This window comes from Saccostrea cucullata, unplaced genomic scaffold (genome assembly GCF_032062105.1).
Source record: "Saccostrea cucullata isolate Sc308-1 unplaced genomic scaffold, CSIRO_AGI_Scuc_v1 ctg634, whole genome shotgun sequence".
NCBI lineage: Eukaryota > Metazoa > Mollusca > Bivalvia > Ostreida > Ostreidae > Saccostrea > Saccostrea cuccullata.
Genome location: NW_026932503.1, coordinates 468,385 through 494,519, shown reverse-complemented (window position 1 = coordinate 494,519; position 26,135 = coordinate 468,385). Strand labels below are relative to the sequence as shown.

General features: G+C 34.3%; 2 protein-coding genes across 3 annotated transcripts in view; one reads left to right on the top strand and one right to left on the bottom strand.

Annotated features, from left to right (window-relative positions):
* LOC134235306 (ATP-dependent RNA helicase Ddx1-like) overlaps positions 1-26,135 on the bottom strand; it is a 135,763-nt gene that overhangs the window by 31,861 nt on the left and 77,767 nt on the right. For both annotated transcript variants that reach the window (XM_062717435.1, XM_062717436.1), the window contains 2 exons: positions 3,200-3,346; positions 146-219 (listed from right to left, as the gene is read on the bottom strand). In XM_062717435.1, the coding sequence (XP_062573419.1) occupies positions 146-219; positions 3,200-3,346 (221 nt within the window). The remainder of the gene's footprint in view (positions 1-145; positions 220-3,199; positions 3,347-26,135) is intronic.
* Positions 18,765-23,473, top strand: LOC134235314 (G-protein coupled receptor 183-like). Its single transcript, XM_062717446.1, has 3 exons — positions 18,765-19,006; positions 21,653-21,821; positions 22,016-23,473. The coding sequence occupies exon 3, from the start codon at positions 22,233-22,235 to the stop codon at positions 23,331-23,333; it is 1,101 nt and encodes a 366-aa protein (XP_062573430.1). The 5' UTR covers positions 18,765-19,006; positions 21,653-21,821; positions 22,016-22,232; the 3' UTR covers positions 23,334-23,473.

Below are 26,135 nucleotides of genomic sequence, written 5' to 3'. Positions count from 1 at the left end.
TGGGGAATGAAATTAACTTTGCTGTAAGGATTCACTTCGTAGGGGTGTTCACTATAGGCATGTTTGCTGTAAATGTACGTACTCTAGACTAGCATTTAATACCTATCATATCAGTTTCATGCATTCACACTCCTATTTTCATTACCTTAAACTTCTGTAAATTTGCTTTCCTTTCCTGTGGCTTTCTGTCGCCATGTAAACAAACACACGAGTACTTGCCTGTAAAACGAAACAACTGATCATGAAGCACGTGTTAAAGCTAACAAACTTATCAGGCCTAATTCCCGATGTGGTAGATACAGATTACCATGTAAAATACTTGTTTATGAAAAAAATTTATAACAGGTTTGAAAACAGCTAGTTGGTTTTTTTCATCAGCAGAAATAATTGAATTTTCTGTATGATTCCTTGTAAGGTTTTGAAAATATTATGTCTCAGCTTTCCTGGCCAACCCTAATTAATGGTGCACACTCTACTTCTTTTTTAAAACCTTTTTTGATGAAAGATGTAAAATAATTTTTCATTTGTAAGATTTTTCAAAATTTCTACAATAAAAGAAATAATAATGCTTTTATCAGCAATATTTCTTTTGCAATTTTTCAACCTGACAGTGAACCCTCCCTTTTTTTGGTCTTATTATAATATCCCACAGTTAATTTCTACAAGACTATTCAAAGTTTTTTGAGGGGCTCCCATAAAAAGAATGAAATTGATTCATAATTTTTTAACAACTTTTGCCCAGTCAATATTCACTTGTGTGAAGTAAAATTCAAATGTTAAATTTACATATTCTCTTCTTGCATTCTTTCTACTGAATTTTCCTTCCTAACAAAACTTAAATTTTTCTGCCGATTCACAGTTCTCACGATTTTTTCCCCCCAAACTCTGCATCATCTAATTTCTTTTTAAATCCCAAGGTATCTAACTAGTACTAATTAAATTGATCACAGAAATTCAAATTGAAAAAGTAATTTAAATAAGATGTCTGAATGCAATTAAAATAAGGAATTGTATGGCGTTCCAGTGCTTTGGGACATCTCAAGAAAGGCAGTTGCAGACACAAAGGAATAAAGAAGAAATTAACGATTTTTGCTGCTTTTGCACGTTGTGAAAAAACACAAGAAGTCTGTGAGCCAATGCTTACTTGCAATACCCCTGCTCTGCTCTGATGTGAATATACACTATCATTTTAATACACACAGTTCAGTAATGGGCAGACGCATGGATAAACAAAAAGTTGACATTAGATTTGAACAAAAATGAATCCCAGCATATGGCATGCCTCAGCAAAGAATATACTAAAATTTCAAGCATTTGCAATGAGTAGTTGTTGAGAAAACTGCAACAAATGTTATGTATGGTATGGACAGATGCACTGATAAACAGGAAGTTGACAACGGATTTGACAAAAATGAATACCACCATGCCTCAGTGAAGAATGTGCTTAAATTTCAAGCATCTGCAATTTAGCACTTGCTGAGATAACTGCGACCAAACATTTGTTACAGACAGACTGACAGACTCACAAGGGTAAAACAGTATCCCCCCAATCCTTCAAAGCAGGGGTATAATAATTTACTAGAAATAGCTGCCATGCTTTCAAATTGCTGAGAAAAAAGGGTGTATGAACCCAATGGCCCTGACTGATATTCTACAATTTCTGAAAAATAATCTCATAGTTAAAAAGTTTTCAACAAACTCCCAAAGGGCATTTCTGTTTAAAGTCTGAGTTTATTCATATAATTTTTCTCAAATTTGAATATTATAAACTGGACATGCAAATTCAATTTATAATTTTTTCAAGTGACCTAAAACTAGTCCACAAAATTATTGGATAAGATTGCACAGAATAATGGACAACTATACAGATAGACAGACCAACAAGGTAACTCCTACATCCTCCACCCCAAACTTGGTACGCTGGTGGTAATTGTACAATAACAAGTTATAAGAGAATCTGTGCCCCCCACTTGTGGAAAAAGGAAGAGCATGTGCAGATCTAAGGGGTGGAGGTGGGGGTGGGGGGTGGGGGGGGGGGTTAAGACACTTTACTTCTGGTTCAGCTCAAAAACTTCTTGAGATATTGATTGGAAATGAAAGTTTTACACACAGACAGAATATATGAATTTACAACCTTAACCTTTGGTTCTTGAAATAAAAAGGGGTCTTCCTTAGGCCATAGGAGATGTATAAAATTTCACTGCAAAAGCTCAAAGACTTCTCGAGATATCAAAATATCTTGCAGAAATGAGTGTTAAAACAAAGGAATTTATTAATAATGACCTTGACCTTTTGACCTTAAAATAAATAGGAGTCTTCCTTAGGCCATAGGGAGATGTGTAAAATTTCATTACAAAAGCTCAAAAGCTTCTTGAGATATTGTGCAGAAAAGAAAGTGTTGCAGACAGACAGAAATTCAGATGGACAGACAGACCAAAATTAATATTCCCCACTCTGTGAAAGCTGGGGACAAAAAGTGATAGACAAACTGGTCAACTGATGATGCATACTTTTGCTGTAGAATATAAACTAGCTGCAGAACTGTAGCTCTCCGAAAATATATTGACAAACCGGAGAGCTACAGTGCCACCCATTGGAAAAAACAAACAAAAAGTTGTGCTTGGTTTTGAATTAATTCTTCCAAATTCTTACCTCAATTGCAAAAAAATTAGATTTTAAAAAAATTCAGTATACTCCTCTATCAAGTTCTTTCGCAGTTGACATCTACACAAAGTGCATTAGGCCGAATTATCTTGCAAACCAAAATGGCAGTATAATAGACGAAAATTTTGATGATCTCGATTTCAGGGCCAGGAAGGCTATCTACAACAATTATAAGTAATGTTTTGTTGTGGAAACAGTGAGAGAATATTTTAGAAACACACGGTTAGTAATATTTTGAGATGATAGTTTCAGAAACATGGAGAAATAAATTGATAAACAGTGCACTTTTTTGTGCACAATAAATATACAGTTTTTTCAGTGGGTGGCACTGTAGCTCTCTGGTCTGTCAAAATATTTTTTCGGAGAGCTACAGTTCTGCAGCTAAATATAAACTAGGGAGACAATCTGATTAACAGAATTCTACAGTAGCTGTGCAAGGTGGACTGTATCCTGCTGTAGAAATCATAATTTATTTTTATCAGATTGTGCGAGAAATAAAACAGAATCGTGGGTGTATCTAGAAGTGGTTCCCTACCTCCGCCCCGCTGTTGGAGGTACTTTTCTAGGTTGTCACAGTCCAGCTTGGTCCGACAGAAGATGAGGGCTTTGTCCATCTTGTGTTCCTCCAGGGCCTGAATAACATACTCTCCCTTTAGAATCTTCACCGCTTCAGACAGGGTCTCTGTAATGAAATCAGGATTGAAATATCACATACATGTATCCTATTGACCATCTTTACACCAGGAGTCACGAATTTAAAAAAACAGTTGATTCTAGATCATAAACATGGGGAATACAGTAAGTCAGTATAACTATAAATTAAATCACATATTTTCAAGGGGGCAAATTTTCCAGGTTTGAAAATTATTGATATGTGGGAATTTGATTTGGTGACTGGAGAAGTTTTCAGTAGTAATACTTATTTTTATATTTTGTGGTGGTCATGAATTTGTGGGTCTCTGCATACCCCATAAACAATGAAAATTAAACCCCCCACAAATATTAGTGATTTCACAGTATGCATGTAAATTTGAGTGAAAAATATCAAATTGTGCAGTCCACAAGGAATCAGAAAATTTATATAGACCATATAACAACCATTAAAACTCTTATAAATTTGAACTTTATCAGCATACAGTTTCTAATTCTATATGATCTCATGTAATACTCATCAAAATTCTCAATGTTCTATAGACAGCACATTGTCAAATGAATAGGATAATGCTCAAAGGATGTCTTGAATCATTATATGAAATCATTTGACAAATTGACAAGAATGATTGTTTGATCAAAGCATTCATTAATTTTCCATCCCTATTTCTGACTAAGGGGAGAATGAACTTTTGGTCCATAACATGGAATTATTCTCTATTAAGGAAAATTCTCTTACAGGTGCTGGCGAAATAAATCAAGAATTGGTGAAAATTTAAGCAATATATGGTAAGCACTGGGTTGAGTAATTGTCAAAGATGGTAATCATAAAGATTTGGTATAAATTCTATTACCGGGTGTAAGCAAATTGTAGATTTTTAGAACATTTAGATTTTGAGTAAGATTATTTTTGAAGATGCATATCCTTATAAATATTCAATATTTTTAACCCTGCACATTTTATAAAACTTTTTTTGATTTTTCAACCCATATTAAATTTATAAAATGTATAAAACTGCCTAATAAAACCATTTTATTAAAAAAAAAATTACAAGTTTGACCGGTAACTAAGCTAGAAAAGCAAGTATGATCTCATTTTTCATTGAGAAGTTGATTATTCTATATCTTGCAGCACTGCGGCCATTCCCCCCTTTCATGTTAGACATTCATTCATGACAGTCTGGAATGATGCAGCATCATATATCATAAGGAAGCAATACAAATTATAGATAAACACTTAGGTTGACGACCATACTCACATTCCAAATACATATAAATGGTCATTCATACCTTTACCATTTGGCAGAAAAAATAATTATTAAATATATATAAAAATTAATTAAATATCAATCTTGAGATTGAATTTCAACTGTAGTATTTAACTGTGTATGTACTGAAAGGTTTGACAATTTTAGGCATTGCCTCTCAAAGTACTTTAACCATGACCTTTTATCTGGTTAATTAGTTCAAGATCTCTGCAGAGTGAAAAGCCTTTACCCAAGGGTGAAACCTCTCTACATACTGTTTATCAAGTATGGTTCTTACTTGCAACCTTCTAGAAGAATTGGTGGCACTCTAATACTTGAGTGAAAAATTCTTGGAAAGGTATGAAGCAAACTAATCAATTATTTATCCCAATGGCTCAGTATCTAGGCCAGATAGTCCACTGGAAAGGGGAGGGGTGATTTTCTCAAGACAAGAAACTGTGTTGACTTTGACCTTTTTAAAAGTATAACCTTGGGTCAAGGTTGCTTGTTTTCAACTTTACTGTACATGCCACAAACCTTGAATGGTGTAGGCATTTCTTTCATGAATTTCCAATTACCAGGTAGGCCAAAATAAAATATACTCGTTTCCTGCCCTACATTTTACCCTCCAACCCTAAAAGTTTTTTTTTACAATTTCAATTTTGGGGGGCTTTTTTTCTTGAAATACTAAAGTCGACCAACAATATTTACAGAACTAATACATCACAAGTGTACAGGATACCTTTACTTTATAAATCTTTATTAACAAACTTGCTTTGTAAACTGTCAACATACTGTTTTCTTGTTATTATATATGCTATATGTTCTGCATTCATTGAGTTTTGAAAATAAAATATTTTCTCAAAATAAATTTTTTTTCCTACCTACCTACCCTATTTTTTTTTTGGTTAGGGGACAGGAAACAAAAGTATTTTTTCTTTTGGCCTTATTGCCCTTAAAAAAACACTCCACAAACATCATGTATAGTTCACACCATCCTCCTCAGTAAATATTTATCTACCTATTAGTTGCAATGAACTATCAGAACAATTATAATGTCCAATTAATATCACAATTATAATGTCCAATTAATATCAATCTACAGTTCTTGTATACATACCTATTGGTTTTCTTTATATATATATACAAATAATTATTTAACACTTTAGACAAATGATCAGTTCAATGACCAAGCTTTCACTTTATAAAACAAGTGTCAAGTACTTTTAGGACAATAGGATGGGTGTGACTTCAAAACTGTAAATAGAAAATTGACCGGTCAGCAATGGCCCCATCAAGGGTTAGAATTATAAGGGTGCAGTTTACGGAATGCAATTTTTTTTAATAAAAATTCAAAAATATATATGAATAAGAATTTCATGATTAAGAAGATTACAAAATTATTTGTACTAATGGAAGGTTGAAAAGTATTTAGACTCAATGAAAGATCTCATCACAAAAATTACATGTGGGGAGTATAAAAGTCCTAGCACTATTTGTTTTGATGATATATTTTCTTTGTTAAAAACCGGGGGTCGGTTTATGACCTTTCGTAAGTGTGATCGTGTGTTGATTACGACAAATTAAACACTTGTTAGATCTAAATGTAATTTTACCTATCTTATACTTATCGGCTTTTTGTTTAAATGATTGAGAGTTGGCAAATGAAATATGAAGCATGCTAAAACTTTTAAGTGTTATCATTTATTCGTGCTCTGTAAAAAAAAAAACAAGATATCCGCGAAGATTCAGAAGAGGAAAATCGTAGTCTTCTTAATACTTTGATGTTTCAATCTCGTGTCCTGTTAAAGTATTGCAACATAATTTTCAGCATGATTACCTAGAACCAAAATTAAATATGACAATTGTTAAAACTTGCAACAATATCTCATGCTTTGTTGAAATAAAATTATTTCATCAAAGAATATAGCGACGTATTAAAAATCAGTGTATGCTTAAAAAAATGATAAACTCTTTTAATACTTTTACGCAACATTATTTTGTGCTTTATTGGAATAAATAATTTTCTCTAAGTTTGCCGCGATGTGGAAATTCAGGAATAAGAGAAAATTATAAATGTATTTAAGTCTCTGTCGAGACTGAAGCTCTACTGGTTTGCACTTATAGCAAAGGAAGAGAAAAGTACTTAAGCAGTTGGAAATTGAAACTTTTCAACAGCAATAAATAGAATAATGATCCTTGATTAAGTCTCTTTATGTTCTTAGTGCAGTCTACTTGCATGCCACATTTATATTATAATCAAACTAAAATTGTATTTGGAGTAGCATTTTGAAAGAATTTCACAGAAATTTCTATTTTTAGTAACCACGGCAACACCGTTCATCGAAATCAAAAACCGATACACAGAATTGTGTATCTTAGTGTAGTCTACTTTTGTGCCAAGTTATATTGAAATCAGACTAAAACTGAAGGAGGAGTAGCATTTTGAAAGAATTTCACAGAAATTTCTATTTTTAGTAACCACGGCAACACCGTTCATCGAAATCAAAAACCGATACACAGAATTGTGTATCTTAGTGTAGTCTACTTGTGTGCCAAGTTATATTGAAATCAGACTAAAACTGTAGGAGAAGTAGCATTTTGAAAGAATTTCAAAGAAATTTCTATTTTTAGTAACCACGGCAACATCGTTCATCGAAATCAAAAACCGATACACAGAATTATGTATCTTAGTGTAGTCTACTTGTGTGCCAAGTTATATTGAAATCAGGCTAAAACTGTAGGAGGAGTAGCATTTTGAAAGAATTTCACAGAAATTTTTATTTTTAGTGACCATAGCAACACCGTTCATCGAAATCAAAAACCGATGCACAGAATTGTGTATCTTAGTATAGTCTACTTGTGTGCCAAGTTATATTGAAATCAGACCAAAACTGTAGGAGGAGTAGCATTTTGAAAGCATTTCACAGAAATTTCTATTTTTAGTAACCTTGGCAACATCAATCATAGAAATCAAAAACCAATGCAGAGAATTATGCATATTAGTGTAGTCTACTTGTGTGCCAAGTTATACTGAAATCGGACCAAAACTGTAGGAGGAGTAGCATTTTGAAAGCATTTCACAGAAATTTCTATTTTTCGTAACCACGGCAACATCGTTCATCGAAATCAAAAACCGATGCACAGAATTATGTATCTTAGAAGAGTCTACTTGTGTGCCAAGTTATATTGAAATCGGACCAAAACTGTAGGAGAAGTAGCATTTTGAAAGAATTTCACAGAAATTTCTATTTTCAGTAACCACGGCAACATCGTTCATCGAAATCAAAAACCGATGCAGAGAATTATGTTTCTTAGTGTAGTCTACTTGTGTGCCAAGTTATATTGAAATCGGACCAAAACTGTAGGAGGAGTAGCATTTCAAAAAATTGTTTACAGACAGACAGACGGAGGGACGACGGACGCATTAGTATCGCATAAGCTCTTCTGGTCTCTGACTAGTAGAGCTAAAAATAACAAGATACTGGTAACTAAGCTAGAAAAGTAAGTATGATCTCATTTTTCATTGAGAAGTCGATCATTCTACATCTTGCAGCACTGCGGCCATTCCCCCCTTTCATGTTAGACATTCATCCATGACAGTCTGGAATGATGTAGCATCATATATCATAAGGAAGCAATACAAATTATAGATAAACACTTAGGTTGATGACCGTGCTCAATTCCAAACATGTATAATGGTCATTCATACCTTTACCATCTGGCAGAAAAAATAATTATTAAATATATATAAAAATTAATTAAATATCAATCTTGAGATTGAGGTTCAACTGTAGTATTTAACTGTGTATGTACAACTGAAAGGTTTGACAATTTTATGCATTGCCTCTCAAAGTACTTCAAGCATGACCTTTTATCTGGTTAATTAGTTCAAGATCTCTGCAGAGTGAAAAGCCTTTACCCAAGGGTGAAACCTCTCTACATACTGTTTATCAGGTATGGTTCTTACTTGCAACCTTCTAGAAAAATTGGTGGCACTCTAATACTTGAGTGAAAAATTCTTGGAAAGGTATGAAGCAAACTAATCAATTATTTATCCCGATGGCTCAGTATCTAGGCCAGATAGTCCACTGGAAAGGGGAGGGGGGTTTCTCAAGACAAGAAGCGGTGTTGACTTTGACCAATTTAAAAGTATAACCTTGGGTCAAGGTTGCTTGTTTTCAACTTTACTGTACATGCCACAAACCTTGAATGGTGTAGGCATTTCTTTCATGAATTTCCAATTACCAGGTAGGCCAAAATAAAATACACTCGTTTCCTGTCACCTGACCTACCCTACATTTTACCCTCCAACCCTAAAAGTTTTTTTTTACAATTTCATTTTTGGGGGGCTTTTTTTCTTGAAATACTAAAGTCGACCAACAATATTTACAGAACTAATACATCACAAGTGAACAGGATACCTTTACTTTATAAATCTTTATTAACAAACTTGCTTTGTAAACTGTCAACATACTGTTTTCTTGTTATTATATAGGCTATATGTTCTGCATTCATTGAGTTTTGAAAATAAAATATTTTCTCAAAATAAAATTGTTTCCCTACCTACCCCATTTTTTTGGTTAGGGGACAGGAAACAAAAGTATTTTTTCTTTTGGCCTTATTGCCCTTTAAATAAAAAACACTCTACAAACGTCATGCATAGTTCACACCATCCTCCTCAGTAAATATTTATCTACCTATTATTTGCAATGAACTATCAGAACAATTATAATGTCCAATTAATATCACTCTACAGTTTTTGTATACCTACCTATTGGTTTTCTTTATATATACAAATAATTATTTAACACTTTAGACAATTAATGAGAAGTTCAATGACCAAGGTTTCACTTTATAATGCAGATATCTAGTACTTCTAGATAAGAGACAATAGGATGGGTGTGACTTCAAAATTGTAACTAGAAAATTGACCGGTCAGCAAGGGCCCCACTAAGGGTTAGAATTATAAGGGTGCAGCTTATGGAATGAATTTTTTTTTTTTTATGAAAATTCAAAAATATATATATGAATAAGAATTTCATGATTAAGAAGATTACAAAATTATTTGTACGTCTAATGGAATGTTGAAAAATATTTAGACTCAATGAAAGATCTCATCACAAAAATTACATGTGGGGAGTACAAAGTCCCAGCACTATTTGTTTTGATTATTTTCTTTGTTAAAAACTGGGGGTCGGTTTATGACCTTTCGTAAGTGTGATCGTGTGTTGATTATGACAAATTAAACACTTGTTAGATCTAAATGTAATTTTACCTATCTTATACTTATCGGCTTTTTGTTTAAATGATTGAGAGTTGACAAATGAAATGTGAAGCATGCTAAAACTTAAGTGTTATCATTTATTCGTGCTCTGTAAAAAAAAAAAAGATATCTGCGAAGATTCAGAAGAGGAAAATCGTAGTCTTCTTAATACTTTGATGTTTCAATCTCATGTCCTGTTAAAGTATTGTAACATAATTTTCAGCATGATTACCTAGAACCAAAATTAAATATGACAACTGTTAAAACTTGCAACAATATCTCATGCTTTGTTGAAATAAAATTATTTCATCAAAGAATATAGCAACGTATTAAAAATCAGTGTATGCTTAAAACAAGAGGCCCAGGGGCCACAGCGCTCACCTGAGCACATCGGGCTTGAATTTATCCCCCCCCCTTCCAGGCGTTCATCATTTGAACAAATTAGAATCTACACTACCTGAGGATGATTCCATATAAATATCACTAATCATAGCTTTGAGTTACTTGAAAAGAAGATTTTAAAAGGTTTCCCTATATATCCCTATGTAAAACTTGGGTCGGCCATTTTGGCCCCACCCTAGCCCCGGGGGTCATGATTTGAACACACTTGAATCTACACTACCTGAGGATGATTCCACATGAGTTTCATCTTTCCAGGCCCAGTGGTTCTGGAGAAGAAGATTTTTAAAGATTTTTCCTATATATTCCTATGTAAAACTAGGGTCGGCCATTTTGGCCCCACCCTTGCCCCGGGGGTCATGATTTGAACAAACTTGAATCTACACTACCTGAGGATGCTTCCACATGAGTTTCATCTTTCCTGGCCAAGCGGTTCTGGAGAAGAAGATTTTTTAAAAAATTATTTTTTAACAAATTCATGATTATCTCCCCTTGGAAAAGGGCGTGGCCCTTCATTTGAACAAACTTGAATCCCCTTCACCCAAGGATACTCTGTGCCAAGTTTGGTTGAAATTGGCCCAGTGGTTCTTGAGAAGAAGATGAAAATGTGAAAAGTTAACGACAACAATGACAACGACGACGACAGACAACGGACAGATTTTGATCAGAAAAGCTCACTTGAGCCTTCGGCTCAGGTGAGCTAAAAATGATAAACTCTTTTAATACTTTTACGCAACATTATTTTGTGCTTTATTGGAATAAATAATTTTCTTTAAGTTTGCCACGATGTGGAAATTCAGGAATAAGAGAAAATTATAAATGTATTTAAAACAAGAGGCCCATGGGCCACATCGCTCACCTGAGAAGCTTTGACCATTCCGTTCTTTACCAGATTTCCCCCTTGTAATACATATTGTGACCCCACCCTACCCCACTGATCATAATTTAGACAATCTGAAATCTATACTACCAAAGGATGCTTTGATTCCCCATTGTAAATCTTTGATTCCCCATTGTGGCCCCACCCTACCCCCGGGGGTCATGATTAGAACAATTTAGAATCTACACTACCCCAAGACGCTTCCACATAAGTTTCAGCTTTTCTGGCCCAGTGGTTCTTGAGAAGAAGATTTTCAAAGATTTTTCCTATATATTTTTATGTAAAACTTTGATTTCCCATTGTGGCCTCGCCCAAACCCTTGGGGTCATGATTTTAACAATTTAGAATCTACACTACCCTGGGATACTTCCACATAAGATTCAGCTTTTCCGGCCCGGTGGTTCTTGAGAAGAAGAAGATTTGTAAAGATTTTTCCTATATAATTCTATGTAAAAATTTGATTTCCCATTGTGGCCCCGCCCAACCCCTGGGGGTCATGATTTTAACAATTTAGAATCTACACTACCCCAGGATGCTTCCACATAAGTTTCAGCTTTTCTGGCCCAGTGGTTCTTGAGAAGAAGATTTGTAAAGATTTTTCCTATATATTTCTATGTAAAACTTTGATTCCCCATTGTGGCCCCGCCCAACCCCCAGGAGTCATTATTTTAACAATTTAGAATCTACACTACCCCCAGGATGCTTCCACATAATTTTCATCTTTTCTGGCCCAGTGGTTCTTGAGAAGAAGATTTGTAAAGATTTTTCCTATATATTTCTATGTAAAACTTTGATTCCCCATTGTGGCCCCGCCCAACCCCCGGGGGTCATGATTTTAACAATTAAGAATCTACACTACCCCCAGGATGCTTCCACATAATTTTCAGCTTTTCTGGCCCAGTGGTTCTTGAGAAGATTTTTAAAGATTTTCCCTATATATTCCTATGTAAAACTTTGATTCCCCATTGTGGCCCCGCCCAACCCCCGGGGGTCATGATTTTAACAATTTAGAATCTACACTACCCCGGGATGCTTCCACTTAAGTTTCAACTTTTCTGGCCAAGTGGTTCTTGAGAAGAAGATTTTTTAATGACCCCACCCTATTTTTGTCTTTTCTTGATTATCTCCCCTTGTGAGGAGACTTGGCCCTTCCTTTTAACAATTTAAATTTCCCTTCACCTAAGGATGATTTGTACCAAGTTTGATCAAAATTGACCCAGTGGTTCTTGAGAAGAAGTCGAAAATGTGAAAAGTTTACAGACGGACAGACGGACAGACGACGGACAAAATGTGATCAGAAAAGCTCACTTGAGCCTTCGGCTCAGGTGAGCTAAAAAGTGTGTTCTGTAAAATTTTGACACTTAATCTTCGCGCCGATTTTCATAACAAATTACCACAATTTTCAAAGTTCAGAACATTGCTTGGTAAATTTTTCGGTTGCGTATAATACATCCGAACTGCGTTTTTTCCCCCCGTTTCAGACTCAAAATGGGGGTGCATATTTTACATCAATGCGTATTATACTCGGCCAAATACGGTATATAGTCTGTGATAATTGTGTGTTATATTATCATGCAAACAGTTTGTCTACTGGTTATCCAGAATAACAACCATATTAACTCTTACTCTGGAACCTTGACCCTGGGAATCTAGAATTTAGTTTTTTGTAAGAGTAGAATACACTAAGATACATAAACTACTGCAGCGGTTTTCAATTTTGATGAACGGTGTTGCCATGGTTACTAAAAATAGATTTTTTTGAGAAATTCCTTTAAAACGCTACTCCTCCTACAGTTTTGGTCTGATTTCAATATAACTTGGCACACAAGTAGACTAAATAAACAAGATACATAAACTAGTGCATCAGTTTTTGATTTTGATGAACGGTGTTGTCATGGTTACTTAAAATAGAAATTTTTGAGAAATTAGCTACTCCTTCGACAGTTTTGGTCTTTATTCAATATAACTTGGTACACAAGTAGAATACACTAAGAAACATAAACTAGCGCATCGGTTTTTGGTTTTGATGAATGGTGTTGCCAAACTAAAAATACTAAAAATAGAAATTTCTGTGAAATTCCTTTCAAAGGCTACTCCAACAATTTTGGTCTGATTTTAATAAAATTTGGCACACAGGTAGACTACACTAAGATACATAATTCTATTTATCGCTGCCTGTTGCAAAGTTTCAAATCCAAGTGCTACTTTTCCTTTGTTACACGTACAGACCAGTAGAGCTACAGTCTCATCAGAGACTTTTGGTTACATAAGTACCAAAGTTCATTGAAATTGTTGTAATTATTACAGGATAACATCTAGACAACTTATATATATGTAGGTAGACATGAATATGAAACTTGATATTGTATTAGGTAATTCTCTATCCTATTGTAATTAGCTTAGAAGCTTTGTTCAGACAAACTCTGATGCAGTTATTAGGTGAAGTTCAATGCCTTCAATATTTTAACAATTCATTACAAAATGAAAGAAGGATGGACTTATCGCCCTATTTTGGATCTTTTTGCGACTCTTTTACCAAGCTGTAAATGAAGTGAATCCAAAATATATTACAAGCAATGGAAAGAGCTACATATACTTGGTTATATTAGGTGGAGCATTTGTACAAAAACAATACCCTGTTGAAATGAATCAAAATTGAAGCAACAATACATAAGTGTCGTATTCCGGAATTTGACATGTACCTGGAGAGGTTTTTATGTCACGTAATCAATATTAATAGAAGGCGGGGCTATTGATTGGCGTCATTTTTGACATCTCTTTCTCTCTATTCCTCTCTCTCTCCAAAAATTCGAATACATGTTTGGCATGTTACAGCAATGTCATATGAATTTTTTTTTAAATGTGAGAGCACGCAAAATTAAAATAACATTTTATTTGCTAAATTCTGAAAACGGCAACCAAATACGCCAAAAGACGTGATTTAGATCAAGGTCAGGTTGAAGAATACAATGTAACTGTTTTCACGAGTACACTTGCAGGTGGACATCACGTGATGAATTGTAATATTTAACAGGTCAATCGCAGTCCTTAAGTGTTATAATGGAAGCAAGAAGTTTGTTTTGAACATGTTTTTTGTAAAATTAAGTATGAGCGCACGTTTGTTGGCTCTTCTCCTTTTAATATGGCATTATTTTGTTCAATATACAACTACAGTTTTCTTAAGAACAGCCAACAAACATGCACTGACTATGTATTCAGACGATGAAAAACTTGTGAACCTGATTATCTATTGATATTCAAGAAATCTTCAGGCACCATGCCTTTGATGTTTATTTAGTTTACCAATAATAGAGCATTTTAAATTCACATATGTATCAAGAATACACGGGTTTATATGATGGGAAAAAAACTAACATTTTATAAAACTTTAATTTACGTCCTTTTTTCTGGCCAGTTAAGTCCACACATTCTTTGCTGATTATTGAGTATCAGACTTAAATGTCAAAAAAAAAAAAAGGGAATTAGACTTAACCATTTAGATACCACCCCCCCCCCCCCCTCCCGGTTTCATATGAAACATAAGGAGATGTTTCATATGAAACATAATGAGATAACAAACAGTATTCAAGATAAAAAATCCATAAATCCATACAGCTAAATTGTGCACAGAGTTCATGCTTTGAATAACTCCTTTTAAGTGTAAAACACCTTTTGATAGCCTACTGTACCAATGTTTAGGGCAATAAAACCAGTATTAATGCAAGAGAAAGCTTTTTATTGTGATGTCTTTATAGAGTTATTTTCAAATGCAAAACCATAACACTCCATGACATATTTCTTATAACAAAACTAAACAAAATAAGACGTAAACATCAAACAAAATGCATAGGATGCATTAAAATGGGAAAAACTATCTTCTAATTCGGTATTTGCGACCATTACTGCCCAGATTTAACGGTTGCAAACATCCATTTTACCATGCAGCTCCACTTATGCGTCCTTCATGTTGCGATGTTTGTATCTTCTCTATACTGTTGTTACAGTTAAGGAGAATAAACTACTGTAAACCAACTTTTATTTGCGACGACTTTATTTCACGATTTACCAGGGGTAAACTAGTTGGCGACAATTAAGTTTTGCAATCAGGCCTTTTTTCGATCTGTTGTAAATGGACAGAAAGACCTTTTAAGTATTGGTTGGCGGCGAGAAATATTCGCGATGAAGAGGCTGTTGCAAACTCGAAAATTTCTCGCACACGATTAAAAGTTGGTTTACAGTATTGACTACTCACCCATTCTCAATATAAGGGCACAAATGCCTCTCTGATTTTTTAAAAAAATGAAGTTCAAGAAAACAATTTTTCTATCAATTACCTTTGAAAGAAAGTATCTGAAGATTTTGTTTCCAGATTTTTTTTCATCAAATTATAATACATGGAATAAAGACAAGACGATAAAGCAGAGGGTGATTTTATTCAGAAATGTAGCTTGAAATGTACGTTACTCTTTCTTCAATGTCCAAAAAGATATGTAAAAAAAAATGTAGTCATTAAAATCACAATTGGAATAGCTCATCTTAACACCAGCACATCCTACCAACTCTGCCAGCAACATATTTTCTCGGCATACGAACGTGCGTTTGATTTTTCCTTTCAAAAGACAATGGTTACTTTTTAATCCAGATGTTTAAAACTTTTTTTTTAATATATGCTTTAAATTCTTCTCTCTGTTTTGTTTAGAGCGATCAGTTTGGAATCTTGTCATTTTTTATAGATACTGGAACCTAACATGTACATGTAGAAAAATTCGATTTTGTAGTTACTATCTTTTTTAACATATGTCCATGCCGATTTAGAAAACTACGTAAATGTAACGTACATTTCAAGATATATTTCTGTTTAATAAAAAGCTTAAAATTCATCTAAAAATTCATTGTTTTGATTCAGTTTATAAAAAAAAAGATTCTCTATGTAATCACATTGTGTTAAATGTCGCAAACACCACTATAAAGATACGAATGCCTCAGAATATGAGTAGGTAACGTACATTTCAAGCTTGTAATAATATGTAAATTAATAATAAGAAAATTTTGAAAAAAAAAGTAATTATTGACATGAAATTCATTTCAATGAAGCGTTTGAAGGCAGTAATATAAGAAATCATAATGTAACAAACGAGGTTATTTGTCATTAACTACATGAATGTCACGTCACTTCGGTAACGTTCATTTCACATATTATTGGAGAGTCCCCTCCACCTCAGTTCATTACCATTCTTTTGTGCTGTATCGCTGAAATTGACACCGGTCGTAGCCTAGTTACTTCTACCTGTGTGCAAGGGTACAGACAAAAAAATATAAGAGTCAGACGTATTTTGCTATGATCTAACATATGCTCGTGTTTGGCCATGGAAACTGAACATAAATCTATTCCGAATATATCCATCGACAGTATGTTAACAATTTCATTTAATATGTTGCAACATCGTTTTTCAAAACACAAACATACGTGCTTTTCAGCAGATCTGGAAAAATATAACCCAAAATGCAATGATTCAAACAAAACTGAGTATTGTGTGCCTTTCAGCATTTGAAAGGTACGTGACCGTCTTGTGTTCTGGGTTTAGGCCTATTTGTTTCTTTTTTTCATTTTTTTTTGTTTCTTTTTTTACCAATTATAAGCCTATGCATACCTTGTTTAAATTATCAACAACAATTAAATTATAATATTGACGAAAAGTCGCATATTAAAAGTAAACAAACTGCAATAAGGTTGCCAAAGATGAATTTAAGACACTTAGAAATAAATTTTCTAGCATGTGGTAACAGTCTAAAACATTTACGAGGATTGGGGGTGCATTTAGATGGATTTATGTGGCCAGTTGTCAAATGGATTGTAACGATAATTTTGTTTCGCTCGTGTAAACGCAATTCATTGACTAAATTTAAAAAAAATGTCAGTTAGAAATACGTGAAATGTACGTTACCATACGTAACGTACATTTCAAATATAAAAATCAATTCTCTTCCACAAGCATACGTTGGACACGCAATATATTGATACTATTAAAACTTGCATATCATAAGAAATGCATCATACAGGTTTCGTATTCAGAAATATATACCAGGTATCAAAATTATTTTACATATAATTGACCTTAATATATTTTTTTCCTCAGCAGAAACGTTTCTTTTCATTAATTTTGGGATTTAGCCGACCTCCAACCTTTGAAACTTTCCTTTCTGTACACATTCAACTGTGTGAAAGTATGAGAATACATGAAAATTCGTGCGAGATTCACTTAATTCGAATTTCATGGTAACGTACATTTCAGTAACGTACATTTCAAATGATCACTTTTCATGTAAAAAATAATTTTTAATTGTGTTAATCAAATCGTCTTTGCCAGTTTACAGGATACAAGGGGTTGCTTATTCAGAGTCGTCTCATATTTTCCACTTGATATATATTCTTAATGGAAAAATATAGGTAACGTACATTTCTTTCTTATCTCTGCGATTGAAAATGTCTTTCATTCCGTAAACATATTTTAAAAAGTTGCTCAAATTGTTCAATTTCATGTTTCATTATCTAAGTAGGAGTAATTAATCTATTGAAATCTCAAATTTAGCCCATCAATTAGTAAAGGAGAACAAAACTATCAGGTGTATAATCTTTGTGTTTGCTTTTAATGTGGTTGAAATAAAATTAAGCGACAGGGACATTGCACAATAAAAATTATTTATTATCACAAAGAAAATGTATTTATTGTTATGAAAAGAAATATATATGATACAAGGTTTAACTTATCAGAAAATTTTTACTTAAGAATCAAAACTATATATTACACAGAGGGGATTCAGAATAACATTTGCCTCGGCGACAGTAACGTACATTTCAAATAGGCTACTATATTTGAATTTGGAACTCCTTAAATACCCTTTCAGACCGATAATTATATGAATTCTTATTCATTGTTATATGACTATTTATAATGTTGATTTAGAAATTACATCAGTGGTATTTCTTTTAAATGAAAATGAGGCGACATTATTTGAGCCCTTATATTGAGAATGGGTGTACTGACATTTGATTGTCTGATCAACATTAATAGTCGCAAATTCCATTTTAGAAATTACCCGTAGTTATTCCATGATTAAGGTCATTGTCATGAAAATGATGTATGGAAATGTTTGGTGCGATTGAAATGCCATGTACCTAGGTGTGCACTTATTTAGAAGAAAGAGGATCCTTAAAATTGTTTTAAAACAAGAGACAAAATATTACAAAGCAAATAAACAGAGAAATGAAGGATAGGCATGAAAAATGCAATTCATTTTTCATGATTTCACAGCTATATAATTCAGAAAAAGTCTTAAATGTATTCGGTTCACACAATATTATAATCTTATATAAAATGAATAAAAAATTAACTTCAAGTTAATTTAATACAATAGCCTAACAATCTGTAATTTTTTTAAGACTTTGTTTATCTTGATGTTTGTTTCTTGAAGTTTTCTGACAAAGTAAATTTTTTTCCACCTTTTTTTGAAGAGAGGTCATCATTTCTTGGTACCATTCTCAACAGCACATACAAACTGAGGTTGACCATCCTCCCCCATCCCCATCTTCCAATCCAGCCCTCAAAACAAGACATAAAAAGCCATAAACCTTATTTCTTTCTTCACAAAGGTCATTCCAGTTCATCACCTAATGACGAGCCATATGTAACATAATCAGTCAGACAACGAACGGAATCTCCCAGTCTCCATTAAACAAAAATCCTTGGTTTCATCTGAAGTGACTGGGTGCAGCTTATGAGGACTCTAACAAGATAGATATTCACCATAGAGCCTAAATGGCTTTGCTCAGGAACAAAATGACACACTGTCAGTCTCCATCAAATTCTAGATGAAACAAGACAAAGGCAGAGAGAACAGGTAATGACAATGGTGTTCAGGCCCATTACATTGACTTGATTTAGCTAATTACTGGTATATTACAAAGAACTTTTTTGGCCTGCTAATTGACTAACTCATTTGACTTATAGGACATTAGAGAAGACCATACTTATTAATGACACGATGCCAATGATAAAGCATCATCAGCTTATCCATTTACATTTTTTTACTTTTTCATATATTATGCTGTTTTATAACATGTTGATGCACACATGACACAATGCTCACCTGTATTTTTTTTACTATCAAGATTTTAAGAACAAGGGCCACTTAGGGTGCTTTCAGGATCTCTGAATTTCTGAATTCTGAAAATCAAAACTGCATATTTTTAGTCTACAAGGCATTACCGGTAAATATCAATTGAAGCTTTTGTGTGCAAATATCTTCTAAAAATAACTCATTTTCTTGCTAGTCAATGCATTATTACTTCACTAATTGCATCATTATTCACAAATCCAAAATATTAATTTGTTCCAAAAAGGCCAAATGATGATTTTATTTTTCAAGTTGCTGTGTACAACTCAACCTCTGCTCCAAAAACGTGCAAATACATAATTTGAAAGAAATGCTTATTTCAATTTTTCAACATAATTTAAATTTTGGAGGGGGGATTTGCAAAATTATCTAACGTCCCAGGCTCTAAAAAGCTGCATGGCTTCCAGCATCAATCCATCATATACAATTTTCAATCAAATATAAATCATAATTATGTTATGTATATAATATTATACCTCCACCCCCTTTTAACTTACTTATAGAAAAAAAATGGCAATTAATTGTCTTTGATCTGTTATGGGAGGCTTCAAATATCTGTCTGACCAGAACTCAAGATATGAGGCACACATTGGTACTTTGTTATAAAAAATCTGTGAAAGTCATTAAATTTTACTCCATAGTAAAAGACATGTAACAGATAAGAGATGGGTACCATCATCAAAGTTCAAAAGATTTATGGATGACAGGATGTACACATATTGAGGTAAATCTTTATCACTATATATATATACCCCCACTTTTCAGGCCAGAAATAGAAAGTATTCTAAATAAATTGCTTTAAAACAGAAAAGAGAAAGGAGATCAAGTTTAGTGGAACTTTAACAAGAGTGGAAGAAAGATACCCCGTTTTATGTTCATTTTATAGCTTTAGACAAAGTTTCATGCTAAGCAGATAACTTTGAAACAATACAAACGGTAATGAATTTCCAACAAACTCCCACAGAGCAAATGTACTAGGTTATAAAAAGGAGAAATTACTTGTCTTCAGGAGGCCTGATTTAAAGTCGATGAAAAAAGCTGTAAAAATTACAAAAGAAAACGAACAACATGTTTGATGTATCTTTTGGTAGAATACCAAAACAACATCAAACTTGGTTTTGTAATACATTCTGACAGTTTAATGTTTGAAAATAAATTATTTGTTATTCGAAGCATTCATAAAAATGCATGCTATTCTTATCTGTCTTTTAACTAAATCCCTTAATCTGGCCAGGAACACATTCATATTTTATATAAAGTACTACATAATTGTCAAGTAACATGGAATTATTTTAACTTCGGAACCCTGATGTGTGTTCTTAGTGAAATAAATCTTATTATTATTATTGAGAAAAGCACATTAAAATGTCATATTTCACACCTTGGTTTTTTGCCATAATTATACTAGTTAATACAGCATTTCGTGTAATCCCTTTTTCCGTCACAATAAATCAAACTGACATATTGATCACAGATAAAAGGAAAAAAATTAATCTGTACAAGCATTAAGGTACGAAGGCTGCAATATAGAAAAAAAAATTCTCTTAACAAGTACCACCTACCAATTCTACTTTCTTGACAGAGGAGAGTGCCCAAAAGGGGAGGTAACTTTGATTTTTACACACTATGCTTCCTAAGTTAACGCTGGAACACCTGTCAATCAATGGTTAGTAAATACTCCCAAGCTCTTTCAAGGCAGCCAACGATCAATTATAAAATCTGATCTCTCACAGCAAATGTCATTCAATGGAGAAGCAATCTTGGTGCTGCTGTCATTGCAATGCACATCTCAGAAATTTTATTAATTTCTCAACTTGTGAAAAAAAATTCTTTCAATTGACAAGGAATTAATGGTATTTTCAAAAGCTTAATGTTCGCAGCTTAATTTCAAGGAGTTCTGCAATCTCTAGTGACGTGTTAAAATATTAACTGTGATTGCAATTATCTAACAACACAAAAAAAAAACTACAGGTGCCTTAAACACAAAGGAAGCCGATTATACAATTACCACCCAATGCTAACCTAAAGAGATTTTAGTGACAACTAACACAGCTTATTTAATGAAGGAAATTATTTTTTACGACCCTTCCCTACATCGTAACTTTTGCAAGACATGACTCAAGTACATATTTTATTGAATCTACTCCTCTTCCGACATCAGCAGCAACTAAAATTCCGCGTTTTACGCACTGAAAGACTTGACGTACGAGGGTATTAAAACTGGTCTACAACTGGTGGAAACATTTACAACAAGAAAGCAACATTTTATTTATTTTCGTTCGAAATTTATTTCACATGTTACAGAGGCAGTAAAAAAAGAAAACCCGAAAAACCCATATATTCTAAAATAGTTGCAGACATTGCTTGCAGGTATAGAGGGATCTAATCTACAGCATCGCAATTCAGGGAGCTATAAAAGGGATTAATTCAGCTTGTTTAATTGAACTATTGCCACTAGATATCCGGTGCTGGATGCAGTAAAATGGAGAAAACATCTCAATGAAAGACACTGAAAAACGAAGGCTGGAATCTTAAACAGGTGGGTAATCAAGTGAAATTCTAAATGCAAAATTATCACCATCCCTAAATCAATTTTTCTCTTTCAAAATTTCTATCAGCATGCATTACAAGAAAGCAGAAGACGATTAACAATTTGCGTCTGCATCCTTGTTAATAGTGTTATTTTGCTTTAAATAGATTTATTTACTTAAACCTTTATTCTTTCCTTGCCAGAAAAAAGGTCGCTAAATTAAAGACAGGCAATCTCCACTGATCAGAGTGCCGTGTGGAAGAAATGACAATGTAGTTATGAAATCAATACAGGCCGTGATTAATCTGTGGTCCATAATTTGGTGAGTGAGCACTGAAAATTCCTGAGAAAAAAAGAATTAGGAAAAAAAGTTCATCAAAAAAGAAGCTCAGAAGAAAAGAAGTTTGTTTAACTTCGAGAATGAAGATGACGAATTCTTCGAAAATTCCCAATATGACATCCTCCGAGGTTCAAATGACATCATCTGAACAGAACTACCAACCAAGGGTTTCAAGTGTGGAATCAGAGTTGAAATTGTTGGAGCTCCTGTTTCAGGTGTATCTTCCACCTGTTCTCATCACCCTAGGAACTGTAAGTAACTGTCTGACCATCTTCGTAATGAAAAGGAAAAACATCCGCCAGTGTTCCATAAGTTTTTACATAACAGCTTACGCCTGCAGCTCACTGCTGATGCTGTACCTCTTTCTGGGAACAGAATGGATTACTAAAATCTTTAACCAAAAATCTTTGGATGAAAAAGCCGACTGGTTGTGTCGTGTGTGGCAATTCATCAGCAGAGTCATTTCCTATTCAGGAATCTGGTTTGTGGTGGCCATGATGATTGACCGCTTTGTAGTAATATGGCATCCTAAACAGTTCTCTTCCCTGTGCACAATCTTCATGGCCAAGTTTGTCGCCATCATCATTTTTGTTGGTCTAGTGGTCATAAGCATTCATGCCATGTGGACTTTCGAGCTCATGCACAACTCTGGTTGTTATCCATACCACAGAGAAAACGACATCCATTCCTTGATCTGGCCCTGGGTGGCCGCCAGCTTCTACTCCTATATTCCTCTAGCTCTGATCTTCATCTTCAATGTGTTGATTTTTACTGGAATCTGCTTGAAAAGACCTTTCAAAGCTCATCAGACCCAGGAGCATCACTCCCTGCTTTTTACATACACAACACTGGGCACCTCCATGTTCTACTTTCTTCTTGTGATGCCTGCGACCATTATCAATGTGGTGGACATGACCTACCCACCGTCATGGCTACATGACCAAGAACTCATGATACAATTGACCAAGGCCCGATTTATTGCTCACTACATGGCTTGGCTCAACACCACTCTCATCTTTTTCACGTGTTTATCTTTCTCTCGGACATTCCGTTTGGAATTGTGGGATATGTTATGCTCAATTTGTTGTAGACATCGTAGGAGGATCTATGAACTTCAATCTGGGTCCCAAAGTACCTATCTTAATGAAACGGACTCTTGTAACGAAACAACACCTCTTTAGCAAGTTGCAAGTAAGGAATCTCAAAGTTCACTTAGGGTTAAGACATCTTCAAATGAAGTGCAAGTTTACTTTTTATATTTTTGAGCTTTAATGTTTTTGTTTTCTTTTGTTTTCACAGCCATTATGTATACTTCATTGAATTATCATCGTCATTACTTCACTGAATGTTGATTTGAAACTTATCGTCATTGAATAAACAATATTTTTTAAGTGATGCCTAATTTATTTTTGTCAACATTTGGGCTGGGTGGTTGTAGCCATTTTCAGACTATATTGATCTCCTTTAGAAGAAGAGCTCCATATAAAGATAAACAAAAAGATTCAAATTTTATAACTAAATTGTTTGAAACTAAATTGTTTGAAATTTTTCTTTGCCAAATGATAGTTGACAGCATAAGATATCGTTTTCTTAAAAATTAAGTTATATCTGATGGTTAATTTGTTGACTCCCCCAGCCTCCTTAAAAGTACTTTCTGAGATTTGAAAACACAATTCTTAAAATATCTTGTTTTCATGTAAAACATGAGTACAGAATCTATATATATATATGTAGGACTCCAAAGTGCGATGGGACTCCAAAGTCCGATGGTCACGCCAAAGTCCGATGGTCTGCGCCAAACCCCGATGGTCTGACACGCCAAAGTCCGACGGTGCGGAAAACAATTAACGTTTATGACGTCATAGTAGCACAAACCTACGCATGCGCCCAAACCTCAATGCCGCGACATGCAAAGGTCTTTAGAATAAGTAGTCTCGTTCAACCAGACCCTCGGCTGTCTCCGTAAATCTCCGACCAGCCAGAGGGTCTGGTAAAGATACGTAATATCGTTTGTAACGCAAAAACGAGGCTTACCGAAATTCTGGTAAAGTTTTTGATTGGCTGAAAAGAACACACCTACACGATTTAAATAAATACATGATAAACCAGGAGAAAAATAACTTAAAGATGTAAAAGTTATATGTCTAAAAGTTAAAGCTGTTAGATAGGATTTGTTTACGGTGTTGCCCACCAATTATAGGTAAGTGTGCTTTATTATGTCTTGCAAATATTCTGTACGAAAGCAAAAGTGAAAGTAGTGTAGCCCTACCTGCGTAATACACATTCCTTCGATTGATATTGTAATTTCTAGTTTGGTGTCACAAATTAAAGATTAGTTTATTAATATAAAGTCACAAATCAGAAGAAGAAACACATATAACATTTGTTTTCAAAAAGGATCGTCAAAATGAAAACAAGATAGCGCCCTCTGACGGTTACAAACGCTTGCGTGATTCTTTACCAGACTCTCTGCTGGTCGGAGTTTACGGAGACAGCCGAGCGTCTGGTTGAACGAGACTATAGAATAAGTATAAATAAATGCGAAAACTAACCCTTAACTCTCAGGCAGGTGCGAGACTAACGCTCGAAAAGTGTGTATTAACAATAACCTAAATATCTTGAGTTGGGGCAAGACTAACCCTAATCACTCGACTTTGGTGCGAGGACTAACCCTAATTCACTCGGGTTGTGCAATGCAAGGACTAACCCTAATCAATCGAGTGGCGTGCGAGGACTAACCCTTATATCTCTAGATTGATTGATTGATTGTATATTGTTTAACGTCCCTCTCGAGAATTTTTCACTCATATGGAGACGCCACCATTTGCTGGTGGAGAGCTGCAAATTTTGTCCTATTCTCGGCACTTAGGCCATTAAGCAGGGAGGGATCTTTTTCGTGCCAGCACCTACTGTGACACGGGGCCTCGGTTTATACAGTCTCATCCGAAGGACCGGCCTCCACGTCCCGCAGAATATCTCTAGAAGGTGCAAGCAATAAGCAAAATCAATAATAAAAATTGTGTTCAAGGACGAATTCAGAAATGATTGCTTTTGAATGCAGGACAACGGCGTCAAGGATTGACGTTGGATTATTGTGACGTCATAAACGTTGATTGTTCATCCGCACCATCGGACTTCGGCGTGTCAGACCATCGCACTTTAGCGTCGCGCGTCTCATAGGAAACGAGCCATCGGACTTTGGCGTGGCCATCGGACTTTGGCGCCCGTAAAGACAATGAGCCATCGATGTTTGGCGCAGACCATCGGGGTTTGGCGAGACCATCGGACTTTGGCGTCACCATCGGACTTTGGAGTCTTACATATATATAGACACTTTGATGCTCATTTTACCAAACATTTAACAGCCCCTTTGGCTAAACACTAATTTCAGTGTTTATTTCCTAGAGGATTGTTTACCAATAATAAACCTTCTGTTGTCTGGTGCAAATTTAAGATTTAATCTTGTAAGATGATACAGAGACTGTACCGATATATATCTATTATATTTGTCCCTTGATTTGTAAGAACACTGTATCTATATTGACATATACTGCAGCAGCAAGTATTATGTACCAAAAACAAAAATCAGGTGTTTGTGAATTGTGACAGAACATCTATTTCAGGCTCACAGAATTTTATATTTAAAATTCATAGTATAATTCCCTACAATATCCAAGCTGTCAGACACATAAAATGTCTCCCTGTGACCATATACTGTAAATCACTTTTTATTTGCGAGAACTTTATTTTCGCGTAATTACGCGAGACAGTATGCTCGCGAAAATTTCATTCTCGTGTATAATACATTTCCTTAAAATTATATAAAGCAATGACCACAATTCGTGAAAATTTTGTCATGCTAATAAAGAGTCAATGACTATCTCGCGAAAATAAGGTGTCATGAAAATTAAGTGATCTACAGTACTTAAATATACATTATAACACACACATGAAGTTCAAAATAAAATTTTTAGATGAAAACT

Excerpts from the sequence above, each read along its gene's own strand:
- LOC134235314 (XM_062717446.1), top strand. The coding sequence starts at position 22,233 with ATGAAGATGACGAATTCTTCGAAAATTCCCAATATGACATCCTCCGAG.